Source organism: Dermacentor silvarum, chromosome 10, assembly GCF_013339745.2.
Source record: "Dermacentor silvarum isolate Dsil-2018 chromosome 10, BIME_Dsil_1.4, whole genome shotgun sequence".
NCBI lineage: Eukaryota > Metazoa > Arthropoda > Arachnida > Ixodida > Ixodidae > Dermacentor > Dermacentor silvarum.
This window is the reverse complement of record NC_051163.1, coordinates 40,860,988-40,879,364: the sequence shown is the minus strand read 5'-3', so window position 1 is coordinate 40,879,364 and position 18,377 is coordinate 40,860,988. Positions and strand designations below refer to the sequence as shown.

General features: G+C 48.1%; 1 protein-coding gene across 1 annotated transcript in view; it reads left to right on the top strand.

Moving 5' to 3' along the window:
- The window catches only part of LOC119431476 (sushi, von Willebrand factor type A, EGF and pentraxin domain-containing protein 1-like), a 72,863-nt gene that overhangs the window by 29,249 nt on the left and 25,237 nt on the right, over positions 1-18,377 (top strand). The window contains exons 3-4 of the mRNA XM_037698956.2: positions 15,119-15,260; positions 18,104-18,354. Coding sequence (XP_037554884.1) covers positions 15,119-15,260; positions 18,104-18,354 — 393 coding nt within the window. The remainder of the gene's footprint in view (positions 1-15,118; positions 15,261-18,103; positions 18,355-18,377) is intronic.

The following is an 18,377-nucleotide window of genomic DNA, read 5'->3' as shown; positions in this document are numbered from 1 at the left end:
AAACATTGCTACACGTGTCAGCCAGAAGGTCGTCAAATGTCTTTTCTGTCAACATTCGTCCGAATAGCTACTACGTGCTCAGGCTGTGTCCCACTGACCGCATTAGGACAGTCTCCTGCTGCTGCTGCTGTTGCTGCTGCTGCTCCTGAAGCCAAATTCCCCGGGCTTCCATATTTTTTAGACGCGTCTCTGAGCATCCGCTTAGGTCCGTTTTAATCACCGGCAGGCACACACTGAAACGAGTTCCGAATGTTTAACTTTATCACAAAGTGAAACAGTCGGGCCGTTAGAGAACGACGACCTCGATGTTTCTTTCCGGTTGGCGTAACGGCGAGCGAAAGAAAATAAAAAAAAGAAAGAAACCGAACAAAAAGTGCAATATCCAACACCCCGCAAGACGGTGTCTGCGCAGTCCGATTCCACTATATCTGGTCCGGCCTTGACACTGCGGGCAATCTCGACGTTCCATCTAAAGGTAAGGCGGCGTAGGGGGGCCGCCCCCCGGCACGCGGAATTCTCACGCGAAGCACGTCGCAAGCTTGTGGCTTCTTTCCCGGCTATTAAGATATCTCTTCCTGCGTCGCTCTGTTTGCAATCTTCGCTTTACTTAGAGGCTTCCTCTTCTCCAGGTTGTAGCGTTACGCGGTGGGCCTCGGCACTGCGGGCTTCACGAAAGCTCACGCGAAGCTATTATGCACGCTATACCTACAGAGTGCATCGCATTTCAGTCTGCGTGCTTTTCAACGTTGGTCCTTCGGTTCACGAAGAGAAAGAGATGTGGTAACGGAGCACATACTCCGATATTGTGCACTCTATAGGTATTCGGGTGGCTCATGTTGCCAGCTATAATTTTTTTGTGTTCGGTATTCTCATATTTGCATTGCACATTTGCATTGTTATGGCTTAGGCGTGCCAAATCTACGTTATCTCGTTATGCGTAGCTGCGTTGTCACAATCGACCTCGTTCGAACGAATGCAAATATCGTTAGATCGCGCCCGTCATAAATAGTGACAAACGCGTTTTTTTTTATTATTACGGCACCGTAAGTGCGTAGCGATACGGGTGGTACAATGGTAACGATGTTGCCTCTAATGACCGCTACGATTTTGTGAGACTGTTCGCTCTTCCGGCAGACGATAACACAACTGAACAAGCCCAACATTCATTTACCTGTAATATACACTTTGCAATCCTGGCAGGTTCGCTATGACACGGACGCTAACTAGAGTAAAACATATATAGGTCAACGACCAAGTGGTCGTAACTAATAAACAATGCAAACAGCTGCTTTGAGGGCACGGGGCGTAATTGCGACTTTAACACTTGCCGAACCATGCGGTATTACTGAACCATGCTGCATTCGAAGATGCGCATGCGCTACGCGAGAAGATTACCGCAGCCGAGTCTCACAGGCCATGCTGAGTTCATAGAGTTTCTTACAATATTACCTAGAGGGAAAGCTGACGTTGCGGTGCTGTTGTGTGCATGGGTCTTGCCGAGATGTATGGGCTTCGAATTGGCGTCGTTTTCGGAGATCAATGACACCTTGAAGGCGCGCCTGGATACCACCGTTCCGTGTTGTGTGACAATGGTTGATCCTCTCGAAAAAAAAAAAAAACAGCTGGTAAACAGCTGTTCCTATTTTTTTTCTAAAATTGCACAAAAACATTTTTTATTCGATCATAAGGACACCTGCTTGGATGCACATTTATATTAAATTTGAAAAGTACCGGCAGACCTCTAAAGCTGGCGGACAGACGACAAAGCCCACGCTCGCTATGCAATAGTTTTTCGTCTGGTCACGCGCTTATAAACTGTGGATGAGTAAACGTTACTGAGAGATGTATTACGACTGAATGAAAACCTTTCATGAAGATGATTTTATTTCAAGAAACCTTTTATGCGCAGCCATCACCATGTTTTGGACCAAGTCACCTTCGAGACACAGCTTCATACACCCACATCCCGACACTTCCAAGGCGGCAAAATTCCTGTTAGGAAAGGCTTGCAGATGGTGGCGCCAGATTTCCTTCTAGGCGATACTGTAAGAAACTCTGGCTGGGTCCTGTCGATTATATGTTGGAAATTCTAGCTGGGCTACAAATAAACAAGTATATAAGCGATTGAGTGAGTGCGCTAATAAGTAAAGGACGCTAACAGAGTTTTAGCTTCGCTGCAAACGACCACTGACTACTAAAACGGGCGAATGAGCCAAAGGAAGCTATTCGCTTTTATAGGTGAATTGTACTACACGTAGGAAGTCCAACAGGAAGACTAATATTGCCTTTCTGCGCACCCTCACGACAAAGGAAACGTCTATTCCTACGCAAACTATAGTGTTCAAGGAGGGAGAAAGACCCCTCGATGGATCTTTCATTTCTCTGTCTACTTTTTTGTACCTTTTATTTATTTATTTAAAGATACCTTACAGGCCCCTAGAGGCATTGTGTAAGGGGGGAGACTACAATCAAAGACCACTTATACAATAATTAGAATACATATGAGAATAGAAAAAATATCGGGTAAGAAATACGTTAATATACAGTAATACGTGTTACAATATGTACAAGGAACAAACCGAACGCTTTTGAAAGTGACAGCTCATTCAACAACAAAATTTCACGCAGCAAAGCATGATCAATAGAATTACAGACCGAGCAAGACATAATTACACTACAAGAAAACAGCATTTAACGCGTAGTTGCACATTATTAACGGGAAAGGCGTAGACAAAAATAACAAGTTAGGTTATGTGGAGTTTGAAGAATGCGCTGTAAGACGATTGTAAAGAGGTTGATTCGGGCCAGCACCAATGCATCAAACACGCACACACAATACGTGCGTGATACTCACCATTACACGAGTATTATATCGCCACCCTTTCAAGAGTACGCATTACCGCAATATTTACTCGTGTAAGTCAGGACCACACTTTTTATCGCAATTTCCGACGAGGTGCGGCCCTTACACGGGAGCGCACTGTTTCGGTTCGACTTTTCCAGCCGTGCGTGATTACCCTGATCAGTCTACAGCAAGAGTGCCAAGCGGACGCTATCGTTTTCGTAATGACTTCATATGTTCGTATATGACCTACTCTTTCTGTATGCACCACTAAGTGCGCACTTATTCGTCGACGCCGAAGCTGTGGCCGGCCGCACGCTTATCGTGCTTCTCTGCGTACGCCACATCCTTTAGCCTGAGTGCAGCATAGTACGCTGTCAGACGCTTTCTTCTCTTCGCGCGAAGATACGGCTGGCCGGACTAGCTCTAATCGGGGCGCGCGCTTGTCTTCGTTTCTTTTAACATGAAGGGGTTTTATCCCGGGTCTCACGACTGATTTCCGGCAACGGATGTAACAGATGTGATAGTCGCCATCTAGGAGCGGTGAAGCGAAGCACTGCATTGTGACACTAACGAGCGCCGAGAGGGAGCGCTTCGGTAGTGACACCACAGCGGAGGGTCCAACGCGGTGTAGCCATAGAATAAAGAATCAAGTGTAAACGGCTTCGTGACTTTGTAAGCTCGTCATTTTCAACGAAGTCTTGTCATACATAGATCATCTGCGCATGCACCTGTCATATCACATTTCTTCCCTCGACAAGCGTCATACGTCGCTTTGTTCCTGGGGACATAGCTGCATGATTATACGTTTCAATCTGGGCGTCCGCCCGGTCTGGAGTTTCTTTTCCGACATATCTTGTGAGCGATGTAGTGCAGAAACATAAGCACTGCTTGACGATGAAGTTGCCACCATTGTGGTGAATAAACATAAACATTCCATGAAATCGCCCGTTGCACAGCGCGAAAGGAAACAACCTTGTGCACATCGCTGTTAGTTGTAACGAATTTAATTACAAGTGTCTTCCCGAAGCTTCGCTTTGCATAGATTCCAACATGTGCATTAGATCTGAATATATTCGTTAGCGGTGACATCCGGCCAACGGCAAACGACAATTACGAAAGAAATGGTTTGTGAATTCGGCCCCATATCGCTACTTGTCGCTGGGCAAGTTGGTAAAAACTTAGTTATGAGTGACGCTCTTTGATTGTCCTGGTTTTACGTCATTTTGTTTCGCGTTATGTTATGTCATTACACCAAACCAAAGCCATGCTCTTCTGGCTCTATCCGCCTGCCGACGCAGCGTTAACGGGTTATTTCGCTTAGAAAAATGCTACCACGGCCCCGAAGATGCTGTGATTTCTATTTACCAGATGACACTATAGCATTCAACGGTCGCTATATGCAGTCTATGAGGGATGCTCAATATTAAAGGCTCGCCCTATGACATCTGCGCGGCGAGGGTCATGGCCGTTTTGCGAGCGTCTGCGTTAAATGCCTATAAGGTTGTGCGTTTCCTATAGAGTGCGGGCCCCGTCTGGAGACCGCCTTGAACCATTTAGAGGAACACTGGGCATCCCCGAACCAAAGTTTGTAGGGGGCGTGCGAATATTCCAAAATTTCAAATACCGAATCGGATATTGCCGTATTCGAATAGAATACGCACTATGTGCAAATGCGAATAATTCTCGAATAGTTAAGATGGCCCACTGCACGCGCTTAAGCATGAAACTGGAGGAAATGTGCGACATATTTAATGTAGGAGTTACTTTAGTAGTTACGCAGTAGAGCATGCTACGTTGCCTAGGGAGTAAGATTTTTCCGGCAAGACCTCCATCATGTGTCTTCACAAATGAGTCCTGAGTATGTGAATGGCCGTATTTACTCGCGTAAGCTCCCCTCCTCCCTTTTTACAGCGAAGTTGTATACCTCTACCAGCCAAGCAAATTTTCGTGTCGTTGGCGTAAGCAAAAAACGCCAGGCTTAAAATTTAACACAAACAGCATATCTCCTTTGAAATCAGGCATACAGCATACAACTCAGCACTCGTTTTCAAAAGAAAAACCACAGAACAAGCATCAAAACCACATGATGGATGATAAGACGCGTGTGAACAATGGGAACAACCTCCGACGCGTTCCGGTAAAGATTAGGTTTGCAGCTGCTTCGAAAGGGGTTGACGTCATTCAAAACCCTCGTGTGAAGTGCAAACCGTATAATGTATGCTAATGACGTCTGCGAATAATGCGAAGCACGTTCCTTCTCCCGCGTGTGTTTCCCGGTAAAGATTACGGTTGCGTAAGCTACTCCAAATGGGAAAGTACCCAACAGCATAGATATCATGCAGTGACGTCACCACGGTCTAGCATCTCATTCAGTTCATTCCAGGCTACCATGGGTAGACCACGGTAAGTAAATATGCCAGAAGAACAGCGTGAATATAATGTTGTGGAAGTAATAAAGGGTGTGGTCGAGTACATTTCACTTGTCTCTGGTTTCACTTTTTGTAGAGCCACGTGTGTGAATTCAAGTGAAGTCACAATGGGTAATCGTTGTGGGTGTCGTTTACAGCTTCGCTGTCCAACCACCTTCACTGCATGGATTGGAGCCACAGTTTTTTTCCAGAATTTTTTTACCGGGTGCTGCTGTTATACAAGACTGCTATGCAAATAAATGCAACCAATGGCGGCTGACTACGAACCCATTTATAGTCGCCGACTGAATTTTCGGATACAGACTATCGTGCTTTGATGTAGCAGCTTGCGGGAATTAACTGGCACAAGAATGTGCGCGTGAGGCTTAGTGAAACAATTTACAGCGAAGCTGTTTACCTCTAGCCCCCATATGCGTACCCGGCATGCGTTCCCACGGTATACTAGCCTGGGCGGCTTACGTCCGTATCACGGCGCGTGGACAGGAATGGAGACTATACGATTGGACAGGATTGTACACTTGGCCTGCGTTTCTGCGGTTATAATGTCACGTGCGTTTGTGGGGAGAGGGGAAGCAAGGGAAAGAGAGTGGCGACAGCGCTGCAGCAATAGAGACCTGTAGGGGGAGAGGGGGAAAGAGCTGTGGCGACGGCGCCTGTGTACGTGGCCTGTGCTTTTGTGGTTATAACTGTCATGCGCGTCGGAGGTGCCGGCGTGGCTGCAGCAGCGGTTGCGGCAGATGCATTAGAGGTGCGGTGACCGCGGGGGTGCTTGTGTCGACGTAGTGTGGTGCCATATGAAAACAATCTATGATTGCATAATGTAGGCAGCCCAAGTATGCTGCCTAAACAGCTTCGCGGGTAAGCCGTCCCCATATGAATGTTGCGGCCCCACGATTCTTTTTTCTTCAAATGTTCCTACTCCAATGTGGGTGTGCAGGCCTTACACGAGTAAATACGGTAACTACTTATTGGCTCCTAATGCTCCATCTGTGCTTTCAAAAACAACATTCCAATTAGTGCAACCTAATGATGAAAACTTGCTAATGTAGGGAATATAGTAGGATGGCAAGATCGTTTTAAATTTATATAGTAAACCCGGCATGCTCAATATTGAAAACTATTCGAAAATCATTTGATATTTGATTCGATTCGCATCTAGAAGTAATCAACTCGTATTCGATACGGCCACTCAAATCCGTATTCTCACACCACTAAATGTTTGCGAAACGCCGCTGGGTGCCTATCGCGCCATCATGTCGCCGTGTGCAACTTTTTGGCGCTACAGTCACTATGGCGATAGGTCCCGATTTCTCTTTGTGCGCTCGTCACTATTGAGAATGTAGCGATTAGACTAAAAGACATAGGCGTAGGGCAGAATACATTGAAACGCTTTTTCAGTATCTAGAGGTCGCTAATCTTGGGAAGAATATTTAGTCAAAAGCATCACTAATAACCCCAGCGGCAAAGAAGGTTTCGCGAAAGCAGATGCGGATATCATTGCAAAGTCAGCTGTTTCTGAACAAAAAGTCACATATTTTTCTCAGGCAGGTTGATTGCGCGCTGTAGTTACGTGACGAGAAAGATAAGAGTTCGCCAAAAGTGAAGCCCGCCGAATTTCATCGCCTCTTCCATGCAGTAAAACACTATTTTGCAAGTTGGTTTTGCGGGACGTCCCGTATACGTTCAAGCACCTTGAAAACACGCTTTCTTTTTTTTAATGCGAGAGCATTATATGCCCCATTACGCGAAAATCCGTCGGCGTGACCGAAAGATGGTACCAAACATGGCCGACGCTGCAAAGCTTAAGAACCCGTGGCAAAATGCTCAGTTTGACGTCACATTTCTCAGGCAGGTTCTTGTAAACAATGCAAATTAATAGCTTTGAAAAGAAAATTTGGTACATTTCGGACTGGTTGGGAATCGAAGCCGGGCCTGCCGGGTGCGAGAGGAGAACTCTTTCCCGACACCATGGCGGCTCCACAGTTCTGGCTTACTAAATGTGTGCCTAGTGCCTGCGTTCATGACGCGTTCATGACGCGTTCATGACGCGTTCATGACGCGTTCACGAGCGCGTTCATGACGCTCCGAGGTATACAAACGGTATAGAGCTTTCGCATTCCCACACGTAAACAGTCTTAATGCCTCTGCCGAATTTTTGTTTTCATCAGCAGTGTTGACTCATTGGACACGCGAGTGGGTGTATCTACGTGCTGCAGGTTCACTCTTGGAGCTGCGAACCGCCCATACGAAAGTACAGTAAAAATTAAATTAATTAAATTATGGGGTTTTACGTGCCAAAATCACGATCTGATTATGAGGCATGCCGCAGTGGGGGACTCCGGAAATCTAGACCACCTTTAACGTGCACCTAAATCTAAGTACACGGGTGTTTTTGCATTTCGCCCCCATCGACATGCGGCCGCCGTGGCCGGGATTCGATCCTGCGAGCTCGTGCTCAGCAGCCCAACACCATAGCTACTGAGCAACCACGGCGGGTGAGAAAGTACAGTCAACCACAAAATATTACGGACCACGAAATCTGAGAAAAAGTTGGAATATCTCCGCAGCTTAACAACGCAGCCTGGTATTTGCATTTCGGGCCTCGACTAGAATATGCAAACAACATTGTCGTATGCGGTTTTACTGCCTATACTGCTACAGGCTGCTCGACAACTGAACGTTTTCTGAGATCCCGTGGTCCGTAAACTCTAGTGGTTGACTGTATACGTATTATATACGGGACGACCAGTTGACATAGCCAAGACGACAATGCAGAGTAGCGTGTCCGCGGTCATAAGGACGCTCTCTCGCCTTGAAGCCAGTGCAAGTGAGAGTTGTAGGTGATGCGGGGCACATGAAGGGTGATGTGTACGCTAGGTGCGTAGTAGGCAATTACCAAATGTCTATCAATTGCACTTTGTAGTTGTGCTGAGCACTACACAGTGCGTTGTACTGAAATCATTCGGCGCAGCAAACGTAAAGTGGGTCAGAAGATCCTGTGCTTTAGGAGGCACGTGCTGGAGAACCTTCAACGTTTTGGGCGTATGGTCTGCGCCGTAGGAAATTTCCCGATTCTCGCTGCAGCCTTGAAAATGCCTCTTCAGGTAGGGGAATTATATTTTACTAATGTCACAATAAGCAAAGCACTAAGAGCCCCACCGTCTTCCAGTGGTCGGCGGCCGTCAGCGAATGTCTCGGTTAAAAGAACGTACACTTGGTTCTGGACACGGTCGGTAGTGAAGAGTAAGCCAGGCCAGCCTACTCTCACGAACGTCGCAGCGCGCGACCGGTCTGCGGATTCAGATTGTGTCTCCCGAATCGCGTCTTTCAATCACTTATTACTGGGCGGCACTTCACGGGGCGCGCTTTCGACATCGCCTCATTCTCTTCATTATTATTTCGCACCGGACAAGAAAAAAAAATTCTACGGCCGAATTGCGTCCGAGGTGGCCGTGGTGAGCACCTCGGCCACAGCGACGACCCAGGCAGACGCTGCTGCGCATGCGTAGTTGGCAGGGCACGGAGGCCCCGTAAAAGCCGAAGCCGAAGATGGCACTCGCGCGTATGCTGATGGCTTTTTGCTGTAGAGGACCGCGTATCACCGTGTGCTATAAAACTCTATTGAATGCTGGGCTTGAGATCTCAAAAATACAGTTAAATCTCGATCTCACGAAACCTGATTTTTCGAAGTTCCTGATCTAACGGCAGAAATTTCCGTTCCCCGGCAGTTATCCGTAGGGTTCAATGGTGTCATCAGCCCGAATTAACGAATCTAATGACCACTAAACCCGATTTAACGAAGTTTATCCTGTAATAAATGTGCAAACAAAGCAGCGATTTATTTCTAATTTTGACACAGACGGGTTTTTCTTCGAACGTGCGCTCTAACACTATCGCGTTAAAACATCTAGGTCCCCTAGTTACGGTTTCTGCGCCCGCGTCTTTGCATATCGGCAGCCTGTCATAGTTTCAGGTGACCGTCTACCTGACCTGCATCGCACATCGCACAAGAAATTCGGGCCGCCCTCGCGTATTTTCGCATGCCCAGGCGTGGGTTAGCGGCAAGTACAATGCAGCGGTAGCTTTTGGGTGTCGTTACGTTACAATTTTAGATTTCGAAGCACCGAAAAATCCGTTTCTCCATTTTACCAACTTCCCGATTTAACGAAACAATTCGAGCGTGGTCATCGCTTCGTTAAATCGAGTTTCAGCTGTAGTTGGTTCGATAGCAGCAACACTCGTCCGAATACCTTTTTTCTTTACTTCAGGTTGCCGTGTGTAACGAACGAAGACTACTGGGCTTTTTTCTTCGATGATGCGGCCTTCGAGAAAACTGATTCAATAAACGCGTAACTTCACGAAACCGAGTTTCATGAAACGGACAGTATAGCTGACCTAAATAACTTTAGTTTCTAGCGGCGTAGTCGGTGCAAGCCTCTACCTCCGAAGCAGGGATATTTTTTACATTTTCTGATACTTACGCAATCTAGAAACCACAGTGCTGTTGTGTATTCTTGGCTCAGTGCAATCACAACTGCATAAATGAGGCCATTTTTTCTTTCAGATCTGGCGTTCTGGCGGTAGCAAGCAGATATGCAAATTTAGCAACGATAAAAAGAAGTTTCTTGCGCTCTCATACACAGTTGCACTCAATTCACGTGTATATCGTTTGCTGATTAATAACTCTAGACAAAGCTTTCAAGCCGTATAGCTTTATCAACTAAGTAACTAAGAGGTGGAACAAGACCCCGTGACGTGTTTGTTTGTTTCACTAGCCATTGTAATAAGCACTTGCGAGCTTTTAAAGTAATACAGCCATAAGTGCACGAGGCTACGCGGCTGAAACGCACCGTTGACCCTCAAGCCACGCAACTGGAACGCCACCCTGCGGCGAGAAAACAACACGCCGATGCACCAAGCCACGAATTTCTCGCGCGACGCCCCCTCCGGGCCACTCGGCAATGACCTGCACGCAGCCCGTATACACAACTCGGAGCGGGTGGGATGGCTGGAGAAAGAAAACAAGAAACGCAATGCCAATTATGGGGGAGGACCGCAGCGACCTCGTTGTAATGTTTCCAGCCTCTGGCGGCGCTTCGATCGTTTTCCCTAGTGCGTTCGCCAGGGGAGGAATTCTTCCCAGTCTTCACTCAAGGCGAAAGAAGGTGAAGCTGGCGTTCGCGGCCACTGTCGTTGAGAGGAGAAAGACAGATCGAGAAAGAAACAAAAATTGAAGCGAGTTGAGGTCACGGTTACCCCCAAGGCAACGTAAATTACGCTGTCGCAACCGCATACGACCGCGCGGAGCCGATCGTTAGGAGCAGTGATCAAAAGAAGAGTACGAGGGAGACAGTGTCTATGTAGGGCCGTTGCAGATAACACGAGCTAGCTGTTGTGCGCGAGTGGAAGAGTAAGGACTTTCCAATATTATAATTCTGCTGCAATTTATGCATGTGGGCCTCCATGCTTTCGTTTAAGTAAACAACTATGCCGCGTAGGAAAACTTCGGAGAAAAATAAATAAATAAAAGAAATTCTCTCGTAAAATACTGCGCATCAATTACTTGAAGGGTAAAGGAAAATGACGAGTTCTTTTTGAAGTGTAGGCTACTAAAAATTGAGACGTTGGGAATGAGCAAAGTGGTACAGAGAGTCCTTATACTGAAACATTTTGTACATAACCTAATCATTTCGTTTCTTTTTCACTTCGGACTATTCTTAAGGTGGACATTGAACAGGGAAGTTTATCGTTGGGGGAAACGTTCGTAGTGTAGTCGTACGCGTACTGTAATACGTGAATATCACGTTGATGCGAGCAGCAGTACTTGTGGCGATGCCTACTGAGGCTATGATCAACTATGACAGACCAGAAACATTCTTATGTAAGACGATTGTAAAAAAAAGTCGCAGTTTCGCCCGAAAGGCGGGGCATCGATTACGATAGGAAATTAGTGGACAGAAATTAGTGGCGGGAGAGGCCCCGCCCAGACGACCGAAGCGCGGCAGCCGATTGCCTCTGAGACTAAAGAAGTAGTCCAGCTGACGCGACTCGGCCCAGTTCGAAGCGCGGGCTGCCATGTTCTCCGTTGGTGGGGTCAACGGCCGTCCGGCTCATGACGTCAGTCTAGAGTGCGCACCCATTGGTGGAGGGTCGTGTGCATCCGCCTTTGAGGAGGCAAATGCCGCTGCAGTTCTAAAGTTGTACCCGACTGTAGATGAGGCATGTGGATGCTGCAGCGAAAATCTGGATGCCACTCAGCACATCCTAATGTAGTGCGAAGGGATTCAACCAGTGATACCTTTCAGAAGCGCTTGGATTTCAAGTGGACGGAAGCATAAGCCAGTTAGCAGTTGAGATAAGCAAGAGACGTTTAGAGTGCTGCTAAAAAAAAAAAAAGCAGGGAACAGACTGACACGATCGGATCCATTACAGACATGGGTAGTGGTACAAGACAGAGTAGTTTTGAGGAAGTGAGAAATGATTAAGGAGACGTATGCAAAAATACTAGAATGAAAAACATATATATCATACCTGATTAAATCAAGTAGCCTAGGTGACTATTTTTCACCGCCCAGTTTCAAAACGGATGCCATTAAGACATCATCATTATCATTATCTCACGTTTACGCTTCCGCTAACCCGGTAATCCGTAAACGGTAAGAAGTTTGCGGACAAACGCAACGTTCTCTGTTGTGAAACAGAGCACATCGGAGGGTGTGTAGGCTGCAATCCGCATTCTTGCTACTCGGTCAAACACCGTGGACTGTGCTGTCCGCGATGCCAAAATAAGTGAGTGGGGCCGGTTAAGCAAGTCCTCTATGAAAAGCCGCACAACGATGCTCCCTTATCGCATTCCACGCCTTGAGCAAAACTACTAATAGGCGGCCTGATGGCACGTAAACGGTGCGACGTCGCTTTCGCGGTTGGACAGGTTCACACTCCCGCACGCGTTCAATCTCACGAGACGTGCGGAGAAATCGGTCATTACGCCCAGGTGGCTTCCGCACTTACGCATGGTTTTCCACTTCCGCGTCTTGGTATAGAAATGACGGATGGTCTCGACGTCGATGGACACTGTACTTCAGCTTCCGTAATTGCAATTCTCATGTGCTTCCACTTCACACCGCGCAACAACCACGCTGTTTTTCGACGCCGACAGACGTGCCATTGGCGCACAGCGTACGCACGTATACATGTGAACCGGCAACCACGTCGAGCTGTTTCCGGCGGGACAGCAGCTCTATCACCACGCAGCGTGAAGTCGACGGCACAGCTAAACGACAGCCGGTGTGAAGCCGAAAAAAATTTGGCACATGAATATCCAGCTATGCCGTTCACATTACTCGCCTCGCCTAAACCGCCGTTCAAGGGCCGGGCCCGATCTCCGGGTCGCGTGGACTACTCCGTCCGCGAAATTTTTTGAACACTGAAGTCTTTTCGTATGACGAGATCGCTGTGGCTCCGCCGAAAAAGGCTATATATATATATATATATATATATATATATATAATGTGTAACGCGCGCTTTTGTGTGTGTGTGTGTGTGTGGTTGAGTAAGTCTGTGACTGAGTAGCTGCCTGCATTGATTCCTAACGTGTAATGATACAGCATTGTAGATATTATGTTGCATTGTGCCGATGCCATTTCTTTTTTTCATTATTCAGGTAGGTATGTTGACGTCATGCTTGTGTGATGCTGATGCCATAAATGCCACACATTGACTCCGTTGAAGGAATACATGAGAATGAAGGAAGTTGACATTCCTTGAACGATACCCGCTGCGTTAACTCAGAGGCTATGGTGTTACGCCGCTAAACGCGACATCGCGCGTTCGATGGGGGCAGATTGCACAAAAACACCCTGCATTGGGTGGACGTTAAAGAACCCCAGGTGGTCAAAATGAATCCAGTGTGCCCCATTTTCGCGTCCCTCATAATCCACAGTGCAGTTCCGGTAGAGGAGAAAAAAGAGAGGGAAAGACGGAGGAGGTTTGCCAGTATAAGCACCGGCTGGCTACCCTGTGCTGGGGAAAGGGGAATAACAGGGGATAGAAGGAGAGAGGGATAAAAAATAGAGAAAAAAAAACAATTGCGTGATTCAGCGCGCTACAGCTCTAACTGTCGGACACACAATTAACTAATCCTTAAAGGAGTCCGAACCACATCTCGGGCTTGGTGAAAAACAGTACGCGGATAGCATACGCTGCTGTGATCATCTCAACCAAAGTTTAGCAGTCGTGCGCGGCGCGTGGAGCTCGCAGGCGGAGCGCGACAGCGAAGCTGTTAAAGGCTAGGTTCCAGGAGATTGCGTCCGGCAACGGAAGTAGATAGATAGACCGGAAGTAGATCAATATTTTTGGCTCCATGTACGTGGAGATTCGGTTCCGTGTGCGTGGCCGTTTCCCGCCAGCTGTGCCTTAGCACAGGTGTCAAAACAGATGATGGATGGTCCATTATTATACCCCTCGTCACCACCGATTCCTCTTTCACAAGTGTCGCGATAGTCGGCGGCGGCACTACCCACCAATCGTTGTGCCCATTTGTCGCGTGACGTAGAAATCGCGCTAGCATTGTTATCAGAAGTTGCCCTTCGAACTCGCTATGGGACGCACGCTCGTTTAACCACATCTTCCAGGATCCTGACGATGCCGTGCAGTGTGCCACGGCTATGAACGCTGTGGCAAACTTGGCGCAGCGAACGCACTATACTTGGCCATCGCGCCGGGCGAAAACAAGACGCCGGAGTCCTTGCTCTTTGACGAACATGCCGATGACACTCAGTATAGTCAATAATGATAATATATAAATTCACTATAACAATATTCACTATAGCAGACCCACCACAGTCACAGCTTCGCTGGCTTCCATCTTCGCAGCAGCGGAAGGACCCCGAATTCTTCCTCAAATGTTCTCTTTTCAACACAAGCCTGCTTCTCACCCTTTTCTGGACGCTTTATTTCGTAATATAGCAGGTTCAAATACGCGGCTGCTATTGGGCAATAGCTGACATCAACGAAGAAGGGTGTTTAGATAAATGCGCTTCTTTCTACTAGAGTGTATATTTATTGACGCAGTTTAATAAACAGGCTGAAATATGCGACCATCTGCTTTCGAACTTCGATATATATATATATATATATATATATATATATATATATATAAACTTTGTAGCAATGGAAAATATTTGAAGGAGGGTTGGCCGGAGCGTCTCAGTTCAAGGCCCCACTGGCCTCTGCCGCCTGCTTGACCTGGCTAATTAAGGACTTTTGTCTTGGCAAGCTTGGAGTGAGCGAGCTGTGCCTCCCACTGCTCCATAGGGTTACTGGCATTTGGCCTGTGAGAGTGCTTAGTGCACTCCCAGGTTATATTTATTAGGGTAGGTATGCCACCGCACCAAGGGCAGTTGGCCCTATAACGAGAGGGATACATGACGTTTAGCAATTTTAGATGGGGGAATACCCCGATCTGTATTTTACGCCAATCGAAGGCGTCTTCCCCGCTAAGTTGTGTTAAGCTGTGTGTTAAGTTGTGTGTTCCGTGGGCTCCACGCTGATGAGCAAGTATGCGTCCTGTTCTAACCCCAACCATTCGAATTTCGTTAAGAATTACGTACTGCCGGAAGAAACCAACTATCGTTTACACACGCTCGGTCGCGGCCGCCCGAGACTTTCTTCATCTTTGGCAGAGCGTAACAATAGGTATCTTCTGCCTACGCGCATCGTTTTGTGTGGTTGAGCGTGCGAAGAGATTTCTATTTGATGTCACCTTTCGGCGAGTGATCGTTTTCAAAACGACGCCGATGTCTACGGACTCGACTAATACATTTTCACACGCTTTTTTGCGCAGTGTTGAACGTTGCCGCCGGTAAGGCACCCCTGCAGTCTTCAACAGTGGCCGGCGGAGTACCCCAGAAAGCGGTTGACGGCAGTACCAGCGCCTTCTTCACACCGGACACCTGCTCACTTACCGAACCAGAGCAGTCACCCTGGTAAGAGACTAGTTTTGCACAGAAAGCTTCACATTCTCTCGGGTGCGCTCATAAGCGGAATCACTCTCCTTCGCATATATAGGCTGTGGGTTCTGCCGGGTTACTTCCTCGATTAATTTTTTTCTTTGTGTAAGTGGTCGACTTCGTTGGAATGGTATTGATGGGAATATCTTGTTTTATTGCGATAGCAATTATATGGACACTCCAAGCGCCTTTTTGCCGTCGCCGTCGTAGTGATGTTCCGTATAAAGACCAACGGCGATAAAATCGTCGCCGCGCGAAGTGCGTTGTGTGTGCGAGTGAAAGCGTGCGAGGGTGAGCCGCGCACGCGAGAGAGGAAGGCGGCCGGAAGCGCACGGTCTTCGTTCACGCGCGAGGAACGAGGAGGAGGGGACGGAGAGGGGAGGGTGCGTTCTGCTTAAGCGCGAGACACACGGTGCGATTTTGCGTGCGATCTCTCGCACGACGCGCCGGAGTCCGACTTGCCGCATACGACGATTCGGGACACATGGTACGAACGACGTGCGATGCGTAGTTCCGCCCCCAACCGGCGGCCCTTCATGGACGCTCGGAATATTGCGGAACTTCGCAAAGTGAAAACAAACCTCTTTGCACAGTTCTCTAGTTTCGCACAAACGATCACAATAAAATCGCGTCTGTGCGAGCAGCGTAGACGTGTTTCTGCAAGGCCGCATCCGCAGTGAATGCTCCTTCGACAGCCGCCGATGGCTAGGAGCTGCCAGGCCTAGCTCGCTAGGCCGTCGAATCCGAGACCGGTGTCGCTTGCGACACGACCGCTTGTAGCTCGTAATAAACCTACTAGGTTGGTCAGCACAACGTGTACACAGTTATGTCGCGCTTAAATTGCAATACATTTGATTTTATCGGCGCGGACGGAAGCGAACGAGAAAGCCAGGCGAGCTTGCGATCGCTAGGAGAGGGTATATAGGCCTAGCTCGCTGGCCGTTGGATGCGGGGTCGACAGCCCTTGCGATCCGTCAGCACAATCAACGTCTGAACATTTATGTCATTCATAAGTGGCAATACAATGAGTTTTCCCGACGCCGTTGGTAGCGATGAGAAAACGCGCCAGTCAGGCGATCCGCTTTGCATAGATGACTGCTGCGGCGTCTGCGCTGACCGCTTCCGAATCGATACCACGTCAACGATTTACTACTTCGCGCAACGTTTTATAACATGCACAATTTTGAGTTCACTTCATTCTATAAGTTATTTCGTGTCAGAAACAAAGTGTACCCGATTTTTGTGTCGCCGTCAGCGGCAAAGAGGCCAGCGTCTCGACCAGGAAAAAAAAAAAAAAAAAGCACCGGGACGATCGGAGCGCTTGTTCGCCGGCCCCGCCCCGCCGGCTCTACCATGTGATCATGACGTACACGCTGGCGGCGCTGTCATTGGCTGTGGCCGTGCGACCAATCGGGCAGTCGTACGACTATATCCAACAGGTTGGTCGCATGCGGCGCGTGCGATTCGGCGCTGCATGCGGCTGAATATGTTGAGAACTTTTTGAGTGCGGCGGCCGATGCGGCGCATCGTACGACGGATCGCACGCAAAATCGCATCGTTTGTCTCGCTTTACGCGTGCGGCTGCTGCTCACGGAGCTATCTTGAAAGCGATCTGCGACGCGGCCGAAGTGTGCGCCCGCGGGAGCCTCATCTTCAAAGTGATCTGCGATGGGCCAAAGTCCGTGGCCAAAGTGCTTTCGACGAGTGCCCGTAGCTTCGTATGGGCTGCGCTTTCCACGTTTAGTTCGCGTTGAAGCGAGAGCCAGCGCGAAGGTCAATTTGCGCACTGCTTCTGGCGCGCTTTATAACTTGAGCGTTTTGACAAGCTCCCGCGGTCATCGAGCAAGATGTGCTCATGTTTACCTGTGCGCGCGTGAGACCGTGATTGTTTATTTAGATAGTAAGCGAATGTTTACAACCTTATACGGCCGATAAAACTACTATTCTTATTTCGTATAGCTGTCTACTAATTTGTTATAGTAATCGATGCTTCGCCTTTCGGGCGAAACAGCGACTTTTTTACCTTTGTTATACAACTACCGACACTGTAATCACTCTGTATGATTCTTCAGTTCCTCATATATGCTAGAAATATTAAATTACACTATCCGTTAATGTCACCAGTTCAAAACTAGTAACGTCAACTGGCAACAAAAACTGGAAGGTGAGAAGAGAAGGGCGTGGTGCGCCAAAAGAAGACAAGAGAAACAGAGAGAGAGTTTAATATAAGTCGTTTTTGCTGCACTTCTAAACCATCTATTCTTTTTTAATACCAAAAAATAGCGAAATAACTGAATGAATCTAATTATGCCAGCAATGGAGCACGAAGAGGGCTGAGATTCTCCTATCGAAATTTAGCCTTATTTATCGATCATATCTGCGCATTTCATGTGCGGACATTTTCTTCCACAAGCATTTTGCGCGTAGAAGTGGGCATTAGGCGTGATTATCCTTCCTCGCATGCAACGGCCAGGACATTACCCGCTTGCACTGGACATACATGTAAATCGCAGATAACCAAGTAAATGAGGCGATGCTACGCCGCATTATCTGCTGCATCCGCACAGATGTCTCTCATTACAGAAATAAGCAGGGCACATAAGGCTCCATTACATCTTATTCCCCGTATTGTGTAATTGTCTTCCATGTACTTTGTCAGGCGCATGTCGAGACTTGACTGCAGGGAGACTGTAGGCAGCTTTTCTAAGATCGTTTCAATAGTATAGACTACTTATTTATAACCAATGTAGGTAAAGTGAAGAGTCGCTGCAGTTGCCCTTTAGCAATTAAACATTCTGCTTTTCTATTAAACACCACAGGTGGTACGTGAACCTCCTCGAGCCGTACGTGGTGCAACTGGTGCGCATCGACTGGGGCCGCTCCTCGCCCGTGGGTCCCGACGGGGTGGGCGGTGCCAACACCGTGGTGGTACGGGTGGGCAACAACCGGCCCGACCTGGGTGCCAACCCCGTGTGCAACCGGTTCACAGGCTCGCTCGAGGAGGGCCGGCCGCTGTTCCTGCCTTGCGCGGCCCCCATGCCCGGCGCGTTTGTTAGCATACATCTCGAAGGTGAGTTGTTGGCCAGTTGGCTT